Genomic DNA, 18,352 nt, shown 5'->3' with positions numbered 1-18,352 from the left:
GAGCAGGGAGCCCGATGCGGGACTCGATCCAGGGACTCCAGGATCATGACCTGAGCCGAAGGCAGTCGCTTAACCAACTGAGCCACCCAGGCGCCCAAAGTTCTTAGTTTTTTAGTTTAGACTATTTCATTCAGAAAACAAGGCAGGTTGATTAATTTTTAAATTTTCTTCTAGTTATAAAATGTTGTGACCTTTAATAATTTTGACTGTCAGTAAACGTACTTTAGTGGGATAGTAGAAAATAGTGTGTAATTAGGGTGTCGTGTATTCTCTGTACATGCTGCATTCCCTGTCCTCCAAGTTTTTGCTCAAACGGTCTCTTGTCAGTGAGACCTTACCCAGTATACCCCATTTAAAAACAACTCCTCTCCCAGAACTCTTGATTTTCCTTGCTAGGCTCAACCTTTTTCTCTGTAATGCTTTCACCTTCTAACATTCAATAAGATTTGCTTAGTTATTGGTTTATTTTTTTATTATCTGTTTTTCCCACAGTATATTGTAAACTCAATGTGAGCAGTAATTTTTGTAAGCTTTATGCACTATTTATCTCTAGAGTCTAGTACAGAGCCCCACATACAGTAGATGCTCAATAAGTGCTTTCTGTTAAGTTAAATATATCTTAAAAATAGTATATTTTGTAAGTTTTCTGAAAGTTATACTTAACTTTTTATCTTATATATATTTTTAAAGATTTTATTTATTATTTGAGAGCGAGAGCGAGCAGGGGGAGGGGCAGAAGGAGAGGGAAAGAGAGAATCTTAAGCTGAGTCCACACTAAGTGCATAGCTCAAGGTGGGGCTTGATCTCACAAACCTGAGATCACAACCTGAGCCAAAACCAAGAGGCAGATGCTTAACCGAGGTCCCCCAACAACACATTTTTAAATAACACAAAATTGAAGTTTAGCTCAACTACTATTTAAATGATTGAAAGTTAAGACATGATGAATTAAAAGGCATCTGCAAGAAATCCACAGCTAACATCATACTTATGAAAAACTGGATGCTTTCCCCCTAAGATCAGGAACAAGACAAAGATGTCTGTTCTTATCACTTCTATTCATCTTTGCACTGGAGATTCTAGCCAGGGCAATTAAGTAAGACCATGAAATAAAAGGCATTCAGATTAAAAAGAAAGATGTAAAACTATCTCTATTCACAGATTATGTGATCTTGTATAGAGAGGATCCAAAGGAATCCACTAAAAAAGTATTAGAACTAGTAAACGAATTCAGTGAAGTTGGAAGATACGAGATTAACATGCAAAAATCAATAGCATTTCTATACACTAGCAATGAACAATTAAAAAATGGAACTAAGGAAACAATTCTATTTACATTAGCATGAAAGAATTTAATACTTAGGAATAAATTTAATAAAAGAAGTACAAAACTTATATTCTGAAAAACCATAAAATATTGCTTAAAATGTAAAGAAAACCTAAAAAAAAGAGAAAGACATCTCATGTTCATGAATCAAAACACTTAATGTTATTAAGGTGGCTGTACTCCCTAGATTCAACTTTTTTTTTTTTTAAAGATTTTATTTATTTATTTGACAGAGAGAGAGAGAGAGCAGGAACACAAGCAGGGGGAGTGGGAGAGGGAGAAGTAGACTTCCCGCCGAGCAGGGAGCCCGATGCGGGACTCGATCCCAGGACCCTGGGATCATGACCTGAGCCGAAGGCAGACGCTTAACGACTGAGCCACCCAGGCACCCTAGATAGATTCAACTTAATTCCCATAAAAAATCCAGCTGGCTTCTTTATAGAATTTGACAAATTCATTTGGAAAGTAAGCAACTCAGAACAGTCAAAACAATTTTGATAAAGACAAGTTGGAGGACCTAGACTTCTTGATTCCAAAACTTAATTAAAAGCGACAATAATCAAGACAGTATGGTACTGACTTAAAGCAAACATAAATATCAATCGAATAGAATTAAGAGTCCAGAAGCAAACCCATACATCTGTGATCAACTGATTTTGACAAGGATGCCAAGACCATTCAACGAGAAAAGAATAGTCTTTTCAAAAAATGTTACTGGGACAACTGGTCACATGCAAAAGAACGAGGTTGGACCCCTACCTCACACCATATATAAAAAATTAACTCAAAATGGATCAAAGGCCTTAATGTAGAAGCTAAAATTTTAATACTCTTAGAAATAAATATAGGCATAAATCTTTGTAACCTTAGATTAGACAATACAACCAAAGGAAAAAATAGGTAAATTGGATTTCATCAAAATTTAAAACTTCTGTACATCAAAGGACACCCTCAAAAAAGTAAAAAACAATCCACAGAATAGGGGAAAATATTTGTAAAATATATATCTGATAAGGGACTTGTATCTAGAATATATAAAGAATTCGACAACTCAATAATAAAAGAAAAATAAGCTAATTGAAAAATGGGCAAAGGATCTGAATAGATATTTCTCCAAAGAAGATATAAAATGGCCACATGAAAAGATGCTCAACCTCATTAATTTTCGGGGACATGCAAATCAAAACCACAATGAGATACGACTTTAAACCCACTCAGATGACTACAATCAGATATTATCTGTGATATTAACAATTGAAGATTGGAAGAAATTGGCACTCTCACACACTGTTGGCAGAAATGTCAAATGGTGTACCCACTTTGGAAAACAGTTTGGCACTTCCTCAAACTAGAGTCACCATATGATCCAGAAATTCCATTTCTAGGCATATATCCAGGAGAAATGAAACATATGTCTGCATAAAAACTTGAACATGAATATTCATAGCAACATTATTCATAATAGCCCAAAATAGGAACAACCCATTAAAATGCCCATCGATTAATGAATGGGTAAATCAAATGGTGATATATCAGTACAATGGATTATTTGGCCATAAATAGGAATGAAGTACTGATACATGCTACAATACGGATGAACCTTGAAAACATTATGCTAAGTGACAGAAGCTGGACAGATGTATTGTATGACTTCATTTATATGAAACGGCTAGGATACGCAAATCCATAGAGACTGAAAGTAGACTAGTGGTTGTCTAGAGCTGAGGGAGGAAATGGGTGTGATAGGTAATGCATACAGAATTTCTTTTGGGGGGTGATGAAAATGTTCTAACAATGATTGTGAGATTGGTTGTATATCTCTGAAAATTATTGAATTGTACACTTTATTTTTTTTTTAAGATTTTATTTATTTATTTGACAGAGAGAGACACAGTGAGAGAGGGAAGTGGGGGAGGGGGAGAGGGAAGCAGGGGGAGTGGGAGAGGGAGAAGCAGGCTCCCCACTGAGCCAGGAGCCAGACGTGGGGCTCGATCCCAGGACCCTGGGATCATGACCTGAGCCGAAGGCAGATCCTTAACAACTGAGCCACCCAGGCACCCCTGAATTGTACACTTTAGATGAATTGCATGGTTTGTTAATTATAGCTTAATGAAGCTGTAAATAAAAAAGAAAAAGAGGAACAGAATATTCAGATTACTGAGTTGACTGTGTTTATTAAATGGCTGTTCTGATTCTTCTCAAGAAATCGGTAGAATTAAAATGGTTTCTAAGGAGCAAATCTCCACTTGGCTCCTGGGGGGCAAGGGCGCTTTAACAAGTCTGGTTAGGTGTTTAGAAGTTTTTCTCAAAATTTCAGATAAATAGAGTTTTAAAAATCTGCTTGCTTCTCCCAGGGGAGGGATAGCTTTGTCAGGTTTTTGCGGCTCAGCTATTAGTGGGCGTAATGACGATCAACCATCTCAATGGGAAAGCTCCGAGAGCTGCTGGATTTGGACAACAATGGAAAGGGGAGAAGTTGAAAACTGCTGACAGAAAACGGATCTTGCCCGCAGGGCCTCGGAAGAGGGTTTGCATTTGGCACCGGCCCACGTCTGTAGGCTTTGCCTCTGTGAACAGAAACCAAGTGCAGTAACTTAACACCAGGTTCTTTGCTTGAGGCTTATTTTGATAACTGAAAAAGTTACCAAGACTTTATTATTCTCCTGTAAAATTTCCTCTACAAGAAGCTTTTTCCTCCTTCGCAGTAATTTGGCTCAAGCTTTCGCTGTTTTGCCATAAGTTGCCCAGAGCCAGTGAAAAATGGAAGTAAACATCTGATTTTTGCATTTCATCATTTCAAGTTGTTTTTGCCCTCTGTGGGTTTTATTGCCTAGATGCAGCAAACACTTAATGTTTCTAAGCCATAAAAAATGAAATATTAATTTGATTTGATTTTCTAATCCCTTTCATGATGCAGCTTGGCATTTGCTTTTATGTATTATTGTAGCCGGAGCTTTGCAAAAACCTGAAATGAAAAGTGTGGTTGTTTTCTCTGCTGAATGTACCTTTTTATTACCTTTCCTCAGTCAGTGCTCCCGGGACCCTGAATCCCCGAGATTGGGAATCTCATATTTCCCTCTGGTTACTATACAGAGTCTCCCTGTGTTGGCAGAGTTGAAGAAAGTGTTATTCTGGGTGAATGAGCCCCCTTTGCCTTAGTAAGAGTTAAATAGGAGCTTTATATTGATATCTTCATGATGAAGTCATGGAGGTGGAGGCTTTTAGAAGCTTGTATCCCATTGAAAGCCTTTATTGGTAATTTCAGCAAGGCTGTGCTAGAAATTTTGGAGCATTCTCTTTTGGTTGGCTGCAGGTGGTCCCATCTGAGCCACACTGTGCCTGCCACCAGGTACTTGAAGAGGAAGCTGTGGTCGGAGAGGTCGGCTTCTGGCACCTTGTCCTCTAACCATCCGGCCCAGAGGCTTCTCTTCAGGAACTGGTGGCTGTTCAGTTCAATACACGTGGGCTGCTTTTCCTAATCCAGCCAAACAGGGCATGGTTCTATGCTTTGCTACCCCTAATTTATAATTTGACTTGATGTTATGCTATGAAATATTATGGATTTAATGAAAAACAGTCTGTTCCCTGCCTTAAAACAGCCACTGAATTATAAAAGAGATAAAAGTATATATATATATATGTATATATATATATAAAATATAAATACATTCATTGTAATGATACACCTAATCATAGTTTGTGAAGGGATTTCTGACATTTTTCACAAGGGTGATATTGAGATATGAAAGAGAAAGAGATGTATTGTGCTTTTGTGATACTTTGTGGATTTATGTATAGTTTGTGAAAAGGCATGCTTATATTCTCAGAGCATTTAAAATTTGCTAGCCTCAAGGTTTGCATTTTTAAGACCTTCTCTTCTTTTATTCTCCTTTTAAAATTCTTTTATTCCTTGATATTTATTTCCTGTAAGAAAATGTTTGCAAGGAAAAGTAGAAGCTTAAAAGGGTAAAATAATTTACCCTAGGTGATAGGAAAAGCATTTATTTTGTATCATAAGATTAGAAGCATAGTCTTTGGAAAAGTTAAATGAATTTGAGTTTGTTTCCCTGCTCTATCACTCATGAGATATTTCCTCATCTGTGATGTGGAAAGAAGCTATATTCCTTCCTTCCTTTTTTTAGAGATTTTATTTATTTATTTATTTATTTGACAGAGAAAGAGAGAGAGAGAGCAAGCACAAGCACGGGGAGTGGCAGTCAGAGGGAGAGGGAGTAGCAGGCTCTCTGCTGAGCAGGGGGAGCTCGATGTGGGACTTGATCCCAGGACCCTGGGATCATGACCTGAGCTGAAGGCAGTTGCTTAAGTGACCGAGCCACCCAGGTGCCCGAAGCTATATTCCTTCCAGTTGAAGACACCATAAATTGTAAGATGCACCATGATTTTGAGTTATTATGAAAGGAAAATGCTTTTAATTAGGCTAAGATACTTTTGTTTGTAAGACGCCTTCTGTTTCAAAGCCCCTCAAAATCCATACAATTCTGAGAATGAATTGGGATACTGTATGTGGCATAGAGTCTACACCTGCGTGTGTGTGTGCAAAAAGAGAGGGGGAGAGGGAGAAAGAGAGAATGAATGAACGAGAATGACCCAGACTGGACTTCCTTCTTTTCCAGATGCCCATCCTGCTTCCTCCTGCCTCCCCCGTGCCCAGCTGCCCTTCCCTAGGGTAGCAGCAGAACCTCAAAGTCATAATAGCTTACAATCATATTTTTACTGACTGATTTATAGTCTTATGTTTGCAAGCCATTTCTTTTTCAATTTAATGGAAGAAAACTTTGGGTGTGAAATACGTAGAAAGGATCAGTGAATTTAGGGAAAAGAGCACTGAGGACATCTAAGATTCTGAGTTCTTAGTTCACCACATTCTGCACCATTGTGATTTCACAACAGAAAAGAGTTCTCAGAGGGCAACTGACATTACATGCTTGGTCACCTTTAGTGGTTTGGCAGTTAAACTTTTGCTAATAATGTTCAATCCGGAATTTTGATAACAGTGAAATTTTGCAGGCATCATTTAGGGCCTGCCGGTTTTAAACAGATGTTAGCAGCTTATTTTGGTCCCAAGTTAGATTTTAGATTTCCTCTTTGTAAAACAAGATATAGCCTAGTTCAGGAAAAATTGAAAACTGAAATGAGTAAGTCCTTTGAAGTTTTTATATAATAAATTCTAAATAACAAAGTTTGTTCTTTCATCCATACATTTCCAGGTCCTGGTGAGTGCTAAAAGGTATGAAGATATAAAGATACAGTCCCCGCCACGTACAACAACTTTACAGTCTGGCAGGAAAGAAAGACGTAAACACAACAGATAGTGGCAGGTCTCATGATAAGGGTCATCCCTGACCATGAAAGCAGATTGTTGTTCTTAACAAAAGCAATAGTGGCACAATGGAAGTTCCCTTCCCTGAGCCTAGAACATTCTTGATGATGAGCGGGTTACCTAATTTCATCCTCCTCTTTTTTAGTTCAAGGTTTTTTTGTGTGTCCCAAATCATGCATTAAGCAGATGTATATTTTATGTATCCATTTTCAATACAGGTCATTTCTGCATATTGACAAAAACTAGAGTAGAGAGGAAAAATTCCACCAGTAGCTTTAATATTTGGTAACTCAGTGAATATCATCTTTTCGTAAAGACCTTTTGGCTTCATGAGGCTATACTGTATAAGGGCAAAAGCAGTATTGCAACTCAGGAAAAACGTCAGAATTGAATGTTATGGAACAATGTTTGATATAAGAGAAAGAGAAGAAGTAGGACAATTAACATGTCAATTTGCTTGGACACATAAGTACATAAAAAGATTTCCAACTGGAAAGCAGTAGGGTGTTGGCAGACGATTTAGGAAGTAAAGCAGGATCCTCTGCTTTGTCAACAGTTAACCAACGCAGCCCTGAGTTCTTTAGATTCAGATATATACACACAGTAACTAAGTAGCTAACAGAGGTTTATGTGTTTAAGAACACATGGTAGCTAAATATCAAACAAAGGTTTATATAAAAAGAACACATAGAGGTTTAGTTGGGCCATTAGGAGTAGTTTAAATGCAATCCTATAGATAAAATAGCATATAGAAATTTTGCCTAATTCCAATATACTTATTTGTGCAAATGTTAAACTCATTCATGTTAGGCAGATAATAATGATGTTCATACTTCTGATGATGATGATCACCAACATTTATTAAGTATATACTATGGGGTCAGACACTGTTGTAAGCACTTTATTTTTTTTTTAATTTTTTAAAAGTTTTTATTTATTTATTTATTTAAGTAATCCCTACACCCAACATGGGGATTGAACTCACGACCCCCAAAATCAAGAGTCATAGTTCCTCTGACTGAACCAGGCAGGTGCCCCTGTTTTAAGCACTTTATATGTCTTAATTCATTTAAACCTAACAACCTATGAGGAAGATACTATTTTTTCTTTAAGATTTTATTTATTTATTTATTTGAGAGAGAGAGCACTAGAGAGACCGAGCAAGCACAAGTGGGGGGCAGAGGGAGAGGGAGAAGCAGGCTCCCGAAGTAGGGCTCGATCCCAGGACCCCGGGATCATGACCTGAACCGAAGGCAGACGCTTAACCAACTGAGCCACCCAGGCGCCCCTGTATCCACATTTTACAGATGAGAAAATCCGAGACCTGGGAATATTTAGAAATTTGTCCAAGGACACACAGTTTGTAGGTGAAAGAGCTGAGATTTGAATTCAGGAAATTTGTCCATGTGGCCTGCACTGTCACCTGCATTTGTCTCTTAGACATTGCTTTGGCTTCTATCCTCTACCACCTGTACCTTAGGCTGGGTCCCTGGGCTTGGTCCAGGTATTTCCATCTTTCCACGTTCAGTCCTTTTCCCTCTCCCCTCATACACAAGTCCTTGATGCTTTTTCCCCACCCATCCTTTTGTACCTGACGGGTCCCATCCACTAGAGGGCGCGAGGAACAGAAACTCAGGGACTGCAGAGCCATCCTGCCAGGACTGCGAAAGGGGCTTGATAGGGAGCAGAAGCTCCAGAGGAATGGAGGCAGTAGGCGGGGTGCTCTCTGGGGACTGAGGGAAGGGATGAGCACGGGCCAGTGAGGTGAATTTGAACTCAGACATGACGAGTGGCAGGTGGGCAGCTTCTGCTGGGAGAGCCCATCGTATATATTTACAGGTTTCCGTTGCTATCTGAAAGTCGAGTGTTCCAATGAAATCTTTCATAAGCTGAAATGGCATAAAGTGGAGAAGCAATTACAAATAATTTATATGGAAAAAAATTTTGAGCATTCCCAGACTCAAGAAACAACCTCTCTTAGGCTTTTCTGATACCTTTGGAACATCTTCCTAACGATGCGCAGACTAAATCAAGATAAAGTACAGTTCAGAGCTGTGGGGCCTGATGCTGAGACACTGGGCATAGTTGGCAGGGAAGGAGCTTGGCGGGGCCACTTTCACTGCCTCTGTAACCCCTCACTGCAAAACAAATGCTGAATGCTATTTTCACTGGTCACCTTTGTGGGGTTTTTTTCACCCCATAAAAGTGAAAATCTTCTTTGGGTTTATTTTAATTAGCGAACACAAGTACTGAGGTTTTCCATAAATGCGGAAGTGGTGTGATGTGAACTTGGAAAAGCAGATGATGCCTGTATTTCCCTCTCCCCACAAGGGAGTGGGGAAGTTGGGAAGGACTAGAGAACAGTGTGGTGGTGGGTGGGAAACCAACTTCCAGCCCCTCCATGCTCTGTACAGTCTGGTTTCCCCAGACTCAGGGGCTTCCAGAAAGGACAGTGAGAAGGTTTTACTGTTGTCCCCCATTCCCCTCCCCAATACCATCCCATATGCCTAATATTCTAACAACGGAACATTTGGGTCTCTTACTTAAGCTGGGGTTCTGAGCGATGTACAGATTAGCATCATGAATGGTCAGAATTTCTGTTTGGATAGTGCAGGGGACATCTGGAGCAAATTTTAAGGGGTCTTCCCTCTGATTGATATAACCTCATATTTACTGATGACAAATTTCCTGTTCTTAAGAGTTGAATACCAAGTAGGATGCATAGTCAAGTAAGGCTTATTGCTTTTAAATTAGGACTTGAGCTATGAGCATAGAGATTTGTTTTGTTTGTTACCCCCAGGTCTAGAACAGTGTAAATTGTTCAACTAAAATAAGAATTTCATGGATGTATCACTTTCACTTTAAAGGTAAAGCTTTGCCTATTGATTCGTATAGATAACGTGTACTTTTCCTTAATGATGATGATACTTTATTAACCAGCTCATTTGAGCCCAGAGCTCTGGTCAATTTACCTAAAAGATTCCAGGGACCTGTCGGTTCTAAGAGACATCTGTGGTGATGTGGACAGAGCGCTGGGCTGGGAATCAGAGATCTGTTTCCCTTAGACTCTCTCTTCTTTGTGTGCACTACTGGGCTGGTCACTTCTCTGAGCTGTCAATTTCCTCATCTGTAAAAAGGCCATTACTGATTTTATAAAATCAGGACTCTGGTGAGGATTACAAAATGAACACTGGTTGCCAGGCAAAGCTCAGATTTTAGATTAATCTAATCCTCTGCTCCTTTACGTGGGTTGCTGAACACGCTGGAGCAAACCATTCAACCGTGAGCACTGGTGCAGCTGCAGACTTCTGAAATCTAATATCATCTGGACCCACTGGACTCTCCATTTGCAAAGCCTATTACATGTTCTCATTTAGCACTCACTTTGCTTTCCTACAATGATTATTCTAACCCTTGGCTATATTTAAAGTTCTCCATATCCCTTTCCTCTAAGAGTTAGTTTTGTTTTCAGTTATACAGAAAAAAACCCCCAAAAAACAAAAAACCACCCAGAAATAAAAACCAAAGCTATATAAAAAAAGAATCTATAGCATGTTATCAATTCTTGAAGTAAAAAAGCATGGAAAAAAGACTAGAGTGAAATATGCCAGAATGTAAGCAGTGGATTTTTGTTCCTTCATACTTCTCTGTGCTTTCCCAGTGTTCTGTTGCAACATGTATTACATGATGTTTGCAAAATGATGTAAAAATAATGAAACAGAAAAGCTACAATTTGAAGAGCTACCACCCACCTGTTGATTTATCCCCCATCCTATTCTCCCCTATCCTGTTCCCACCCTGAATGAAGGGGTCTCTCTCTCTTTCCCCATCCAGTGCTAATCTGATTATCTGTGCTATTAATTCCATATTCTCTTGACTTCTCAAGGATCTTGCATTGGCATTATTAGATAACCTTTCCCTCCACATTCAACCTCCCATTCCTTTTTAGCCTTTTTGTCTGTATATAAATATGCATAGTCCTCTCCTGTCTTAGCAAACGAACTCCCCAAGCTCTAACTCTACCTTGACTCCACTCTTACTCTAGACCCATATCTGTTTTTCCTTTCATAGCTTAAATTCTAGAAAGAATCTGAATTCTAATTTCTAAATCCTCATCTCAACCCACTGCAGTCTGGCTTCTTCCCTCACAACATCCTTAACATTGCTCTTGCCAAGATCTCTAGTGACATAGTTGTCTCATTTCAGTCTTAACCTTATTTTTCTCTTCATACTTTGTTCAGTACAAATACTGCTACTTCTGTGAAGTCCTCCTTGATTTCTCCCAGGGAAGGCTCAGATGCTTTTGCTTTTTCCCCTGTATTCTCCTTGCCTTTTGTATAATTGTTTTATTGTACTCTGATTTGTGTATTTCTATTTTAGATTATAAGGTTCTTGGGGCAGGCAATACAACTGTTTTTTAGTTTTTTTTTTTAAAAGGCTGTGAAATATAATGCACACAGAAATACATTAATTAAAATTTAGAGCTAATGAATAATCATAAAGTGAACACTTGTGTAACTATTACGTAGGTCATGGCATGGAGTATTTTCAGTAGTCCAGGAGCCCCACCTATTCCCCTACTATCTTGGGTTTATGACACTTACTTCCTGGGTTTCCTTCATAGTTGCACTGCCTGGATATGCATTCCTAAACAAATCGTTTAGTTTTAACTGCACTTGAACTTTTTACAAATGCCGTCATGTCATGTGTTCTGTTCTGTTTTGCTTCTCTCGTTGAATATTGTATTTGTATGATCCATCCTCATGGTTGTGTGTTATTATATTCCTTCATATTTCTTGCTGTATAGTGACGTTTTGTTACATGAACTTACAACATGCAGTGCATCCAGTAATGGACATTTGGTTTATTTCCAGTTTTTGGCTATTATGATGCTTCAAATGTCTTGTACACTTCTTTTAGTCCCCGTGTGCTTGAGTTTCTTCAGGGTGTAGATCCAGGAATAAAATTACCTGTTACAGGATGCGTACATCTTCAACATCTACAGGATGCATATGATGGCAAACTGTTTCTCAAAGTAGGTTTCACAATTTACATCCCAACCAGCCGTGTAGAGTGCCCATTGCTCTCTATCTTTGCCAACATGTGGTAGTATCGGACTTCTAAATTTTTATCAACACAAATGGTGTAGAGTAGTATTTTACTATGGTTTTAATCTGTATTTCCCTCTTAGCAATGAGGGTGAACACCTTCATATGTTTATTGGCCAGCTGGATTTCCTCTTTAGTGAGGGGCCCATTCAAGTTTTGTTCACTTTTTTAGTGGGTTGCTTGTCTTTATTTTATTGCTTTGTAAAAGTCATTTTACATTTTGGATATGAGTCCTTTGAAAAGAAATTATACTATAAAATCATACACATTGAAGATTTATTGATTACAGTATTTTTAATTTTTTTACTTTAAAACTAATGAGTAGAAACAGAATAATTAGAAAACAAATTATAGTATATGTAACTTCACTTAATCCTGTCCTTCCCTTCTTCTCTCTAGGTGTTATTATTGTCCCCAGTGCTGGTGTTGGTATTGTCCTGGGAGGCTACATTATAAAGAAATTGAAACTTGGTGCAAGAGAATCTGCCAAATTAGCCATGATCTGCAGTGGTGTGTCTTTACTGTGTTTTTCAACCCTATTTATTGTTGGATGTGAAAGTATTAACCTAGGAGGCATAAACATCCCTTATACAACAGGGTAAGTATCTCGAAAGAGCCATTTCATGTTATTCTAATCATGAATGAAGTGCAAAGCCCTATTGTGTTGGTACCCTAGGGTCGAACTAGTGTTCCCCCAACCAGGGAGGTCTCCCGTGCACGTTTCATCTCCCCAAGCTGGAGCACGCATGCATGGAGGGCAGGGACGATGGTCTCTCCTTTGTCAATGTTCCTTTCAAGCCTCACAGAGTGTTTCCCATAGTATTTTGGTTACAGCAGATGAGGAAATGCTTGTTGGGTTAATGAAAAAAAAAAATGTAACAATATAGCTTGGAGATCTTTCTGTGCCAATAATAATAATAATACAAAGCATAGCTAACCCTTATATTGACACTCTTCTAATGTTTTACATATATTAACTCATTAATCCTCATGACAACTCTATCAGGTAGGTTCTATTATTATCTTGATTTTACAGATGGCAAAACTGAGGTACAGAACACACATACTGGTGGTATGCTGATAATATGTAACACATGGCTAAGAAAAAAGTTCCCATCTGTAGCATTTGCCAATTTCGAAGGTGTAAATATCCCCACCATGGCTGATTTCAAGCTAACAACGTGAAGATACTGAACACCAAGCTGGGAGGAGATGCCCAGTCACGTACCATTATATAATATTTCTCTCATACAGGTATTTAGACCTAAATAGCGTAGTCAAGACATAGGTAACAGTATAGTAAAATAACTAGGAGGTGATGAATTGAGTATTTATTATCTTTGAAATAGTTATTTAATTATAAGCTTATGTAATTTAATTTTTAATAATTGCTGTGCTAAACAAACAGTTGACAAAATCCTTGAAAATTGAGGATTTTGTGACCCAGGGTGACTATGCTGCATGTTACATAGAACTTAATCCAGACTTAACCCCAAACAATTCAGAGTCCATGCTTTTAAGCACGCCTTAAAAAAAAAAAAAGAGTTTATTCATTTATTTGAGAGAGAGAGAGAGCATGAGAGGGGGTCTGGTTGGGTCAGAGAGAGAAGCAGACTCCCTGATGAGCAGGGAACCTGATTCGGGACTTGATCCTGGAACTCCGGGATCAGGACTTGAATTGAAGGCAGTCGTTCAACCAACTGAGCCACCCAGGTGCCCTAAGCACTCCTTTTAAAAAAAATTTTTTTATTTTATTTAAATTCAATTAATTAACATATAGTGTAATATTAGTTTCAGAGGTAGAGTTCAGTGATTCATCAGTTGCATATAACACCCAGTGCTCATTACATTACATGCCCTTTTTAATGCCCATCACCCACCTATCCCTTCCCCCGCCCCCCTCCCCTCTAGCAACCCTGTTTGTTTCCTGTGATTAAGAGTCTGTCATGGTTTGTCTCCCTCTCTGATTTCGTCCTATTTTATTTTTCCCTCCCTTCCCCTATGATCCTCTGTTTTGTTTCTTAAATTCCACATATGAGTGAAATCATATGGTTTTTGTCTTTCTCTGATTGACTTATTTCGCTTAGTATAATACCCTCTGGCTCCATTCATGTCGTTGCAAATGGTAAGATTTCATTTTTTTGATGGCTGAGTAATATTCCATTGTATATATATATATCACATCTTCTTTATCCCTTCATCTGTTGATGGACATCTGGGCTCTTTCCATAGTTTGGCTATTGTGGACATTGCTTTAAACACTCCTTTTAACTGCCTGTAACATTCCATTTAATTCTATTTGTAAGTTAACCAGTCCCCATTTGAAAGGCAGTTTCCCATCTTTAGTCGTTAAAAATCATGCTGCAATAAATAACTTCATGCGTATGTCACTTCTCCTGTGTGCCATGTATTTGTAGGATAAATTTCCAGAAATGAGATTGCAATGAATTTTGCCAAATTTACTCCCCAGGTGTTGTATTAATTTGCCCCTTCACCAGCAGTGGATCTGAGGATCAATTTCCTACATGCTTTCTAAAAGAAGGTGGAAAATTCTTCTTGGAGTGTTAAGAAAACCATAACTTTTATACATTTGGGTTTGTTAGGATCTGCTCATTGGACAGAACTCCAGTGCCTAGATTTTGGTGTTTGCTGTCAACAAGCACAGTTTCCTTTTGATTTTTAGTGGAGTTTTATCTTATAAAATATTCCACTTGAAATTTGAAAAAGAAAAGCTTTAATTTCACTTAGCCAACCTAGAACATCAGGGAAAAAAAAAAAAGAGGAACTGCCAATCAGAGCTTATGTAGATGACAGAATATGGTCACTTGTCTCAAGAATCTTTTTTTCATCAGTAGATGTGTGTCTGGGTGATGCATGTACTGATACATAGCTTCTTTTAGTGCCTAACAGAATGGCATAGGAAATAATGTGTTTAAAAATTTAAGGGCGGTATAGACTAGGAGCCCAGATTCCTGAGTTAAATCTGATTTTGCATCTTCACCCTGCTTGGCCACTTACTTAACTGTAAGCCTCAGTATCCTCATCTGTAAAATAGGGTGATGATAATAGTGTCTTAGTCCCCCTTCGGGCTACTGAAATAGAATAGTATAGACTGGGTGGCTTAGAAACAACAGAAGTTTATTACTCACAGTTCTGCAGTTGAGGATCAAGGTACCTGCGGATTTGGTGTCTTGTGAGGCTCCACTTCCTGGTTCATAAGTGGCCATCTTTTTCCCTGTGTCCTCACGTGGTGGCAGGGGTGAGGCATCTCTCTAGAGTTCCTCTTATAAGGGCACCGATCCCATTCATGAGGGCTCCACCCTCATGACCTAATCACTTCCCAAAGGCCCAGCCTCCAAATACCATCACACTGGGGGTTCGTTTTCAACCTATGGATGTTGCAGGGACCCAAATATTTAGTCTATAGCAATAAGAATCACTTGAGAAGCTACAGGCAAGGATAGTATGAGTAACGTGTAAAGCTCTCAGCTCGATGCCTGGCCAACAGTAAGTGCTCACTGAAAGTTAGCTCTTGTTATCAGTCATCACTAATAAATTAAGAATAATTTCCACTTCTATCGAATTATTTTTATTACAGTTGGAAAACAAATAGAATTAAGAAGTTAGAAGCAAAAAACCAACAGTTTCCTGACCAATCCTGCTTCCTAGGGCAATAATTTTAAATTCTTCTTAGCTGTCTCTTCTGGTATTCACCTCTATATTTTTAAGACATAATGTATAAATTAACCAAACTGGGACATTATTTATGACTTCCTATCTTAGTAAATGAGGAGTGCAGCTTTCTTTTCATATATTGTGGTCAAATCCTTCTTTGATATTTCTTGTGTTTGATTATGTCAGTGTTATTAACAGCTGAGACACAAGTAGTGTGTCATGAGGAGATTTCCTCTTTTGTACAGCATTGATTTTCCTGGAATTTGTGATTGTCTTATTTTCATTATCTTTGTTTTCTCTGAATGTGTGTCTGGCTTCCCATAGTCTCTGAGGGCTCAAAAGATCTCACTGTGATGTTTCACCTGTCTGATGAACTCATGATTCCACTTTCCAGCCCTTGGAGTCTTCTAAATCGGAGCCCTGGTGCCCATGCTCTAATCTGGACACAATGCTCTCTGGTCCTGCTGCCCAGCTGTCACCTTTGTTCTCTGGGCTCCGTGGATGCCTCTTTTTTGGCTCCTCCCTCATTTTGTGAGAGAACATCCTCCAGTAGCTAGAAGAAGGCTAGACAGGCTGTCACTTTTTTGTTTTTGAAGATTTTCCATGAAATAGCTTTAAAAAACTATCATATTTGACTGTCAACTTGAATGGGTAAAGAATTTTAGATTGGATGAATCATTTTCACTCAGAATTTTGAAGTTATTACTCCATTATCATCTGATTTTTCATGCTGTTTGTGGGAAGTCTGGCCTTTCTTTTTGCCAGTCTTTCATATCTGCCCTATTTTTCCTTTCTAGGAGCTTCCAATTTATGCCTGGTATTCCTGAATTTCACCATGATATATACTTTGGAATTTTTTTCCCCCCTCTCCTGAGCACTTAGCTTTATTGTCTGGAAACTGTGTCCTTTAGTTCCATTTTTTTTTTTAATTTAAATTTTGTTATTTTTTTTTCTCACTGCTTTTTCTCTTCTCTCTCCTTCATTGGTCCTCTACTTATTCTTTATCATCTATTTTATCTCATTTTTTGTCCTACTTTTTGGAAAGGTTTCTTCAGCTTTATTTTTTCAGTCTTCTGCTGAATCTTTATTTTGGATATTGTATTTTTAATTTCCACATTTTGTTGTTGTTGATTTTTGATGGTTTCTTGCTTCTAGTCCTCTTGCTTCATGGGTGGAATATCTTCAGTTACTTCTCCAGCATGATTGAGAGTTTCTTTTCCTTCCTGAATTGTCTATGTCCTCTGAATACCTGCTGTCTATTTATTTTGCTGTCTCAATTATGTTGGAAATTTCCTTTACATTTTGGTGATCCTTAGCTTTCTCTTAGTGTTGAAGAACACGAATTTAAGAAGCTGAGTAGGTGCTCTGTGTCTGATGGCAGAGCTTGTCATTTGGTTGATCTCCCTGTCGGTAACGGGAGGGCTGGAACTGGCATTTTCATTGGGGTGCTAGGTGTCAGAACCCAAGGTCTTACCTCTGGGGTGCTTTGGCTCCTCAGGAGCAGGATTCTCCTGTCTCTTGGCTGTGGCTGTATTGGGGTGGGTTCAGGGTTGTTAGCCTACCTGCTGTCATTCTAGAGCTGGGAGTGTGGGCTGGTGATGAGAAAGAGCCTGGGTCCTTCTGTTCATTCTGTAGAGTTTTACCTAATTCCCCTGCCACCATTCTAGCGTCTCACCAAAGGGCTCCTTTATGTGTGATGCTCTTAAGTCCAGAGCCTTTGGTTCATTTTCTCCAGAAAATAGAGAGGTGGAGGAAAGAGTAGTCACCCATTATCTAGGGTGGGGATGGGCATCTGCTTAAAACTGTATCATATTTGGACCACACTATTTCTTGTGTTGTCTGTCCCTCAGTTCAAACGGCCTGTTCTTTCCCTGACTACTGGCCTTTCCCATGCTCATGTATATTTTTTAAGTTTTCAACATCTACTTTGTTTTATTGAGTTCTTCTTTTTCCATAATCTTGCTTCAGTTGGACTAGTGGCTCTCTAGGCATAATTTATATCCTGGAACTTCCTTTCATAGATCTCAATTGTATCCACTAATTTTTGTTTGTTTATTTATTTGTTAACTCCTTGTTTTGCTAGAGAAAAATACCCAAATACCGTCAGAGGAAAGAGTACTTGGGAGTAAAATTTTCTGAGCCTGTCAGTGTATTAGTGTCTTTATTCTTCTCTCACTTAAAGGATAGTTTGAGTGGACATAGAATTATAGGTTAAAAATTACCTTTCTGAGAACTTTGAAGCCATATCTAATGTTGCTGATAAGAAATTTAACTCCAGTCCTAGCTCTCATTTGTCTGTGGCCAACTTTATTTGGAAGTTTTTAGGAAATTTTTTATTCAAGGTGCTCTGAGATTTCATAAGGAATGCTTTCCCCTCTGATTTTGTCTTAGCTGGGCCCTTCCAGTGTCACTTTCTCAGAGAGGCTGCCCCTCCCTGCCCAATTGAAGAGAGCCCACTCTCCCCTCATTCTTTTTTTTAAAGATTTTATTTATTTATTTTTGCGAGGGAGAGAAGGAGGGAGGGAGAGAGAGGGAGCACGAGTGAGGGGGAGGGGCAGAGGGAGAAGCAGGCTCCTTGCTGAATAGGGAGCCCAATGCGGGACTCGATCCCAGGACCCTGGGATCATGACCTGAGCCGAAGGCAGACGCTTAACCGACTGAGCCACCCAGGCACCCTCTTCCCTCATTCTTTATCTCATCACTCCTCCTTAGTCTCCTCATAGCACTTATCATTAGTTGAAATTACCTCATTTAATTATTTCCTCTGCTCATGCCTCCTGTTTCTAAAATATGAGCTCCTCAAGAACAATTACTATAGTGGTCTCCATAATAGTTGCATCCCCATCATCTGAAGCAATTCAGGACGTTTGTTGTATGAAGGAAGGAATGGATGAATGAATG

The 18,352-nt window shown here is 38.8% G+C and overlaps 1 protein-coding gene across 1 annotated transcript in view; it reads left to right on the top strand.

Annotated features, from left to right (window-relative positions):
- Positions 1–18,352, top strand: part of SLCO5A1 (solute carrier organic anion transporter family member 5A1) — a 104,460-nt gene that overhangs the window by 64,868 nt on the left and 21,240 nt on the right. The window contains exon 6 of the mRNA XM_006731674.3: positions 12,176–12,374. Within this exon, the coding sequence (XP_006731737.3) occupies positions 12,176–12,374 (199 nt within the window). The remainder of the gene's footprint in view (positions 1–12,175; positions 12,375–18,352) is intronic.

The sequence above is a fragment of the Leptonychotes weddellii genome, chromosome 4 (assembly GCF_054177405.1).
Source record: "Leptonychotes weddellii isolate Sample4059 chromosome 4, ASM5417740v2, whole genome shotgun sequence".
In the NCBI taxonomy this organism is placed as follows: Eukaryota; Metazoa; Chordata; class Mammalia; order Carnivora; family Phocidae; genus Leptonychotes; species Leptonychotes weddellii.
The sequence above is the reverse complement of the archived record's forward strand: the minus strand, read 5'-3'. Positions and strand labels throughout refer to the sequence as shown.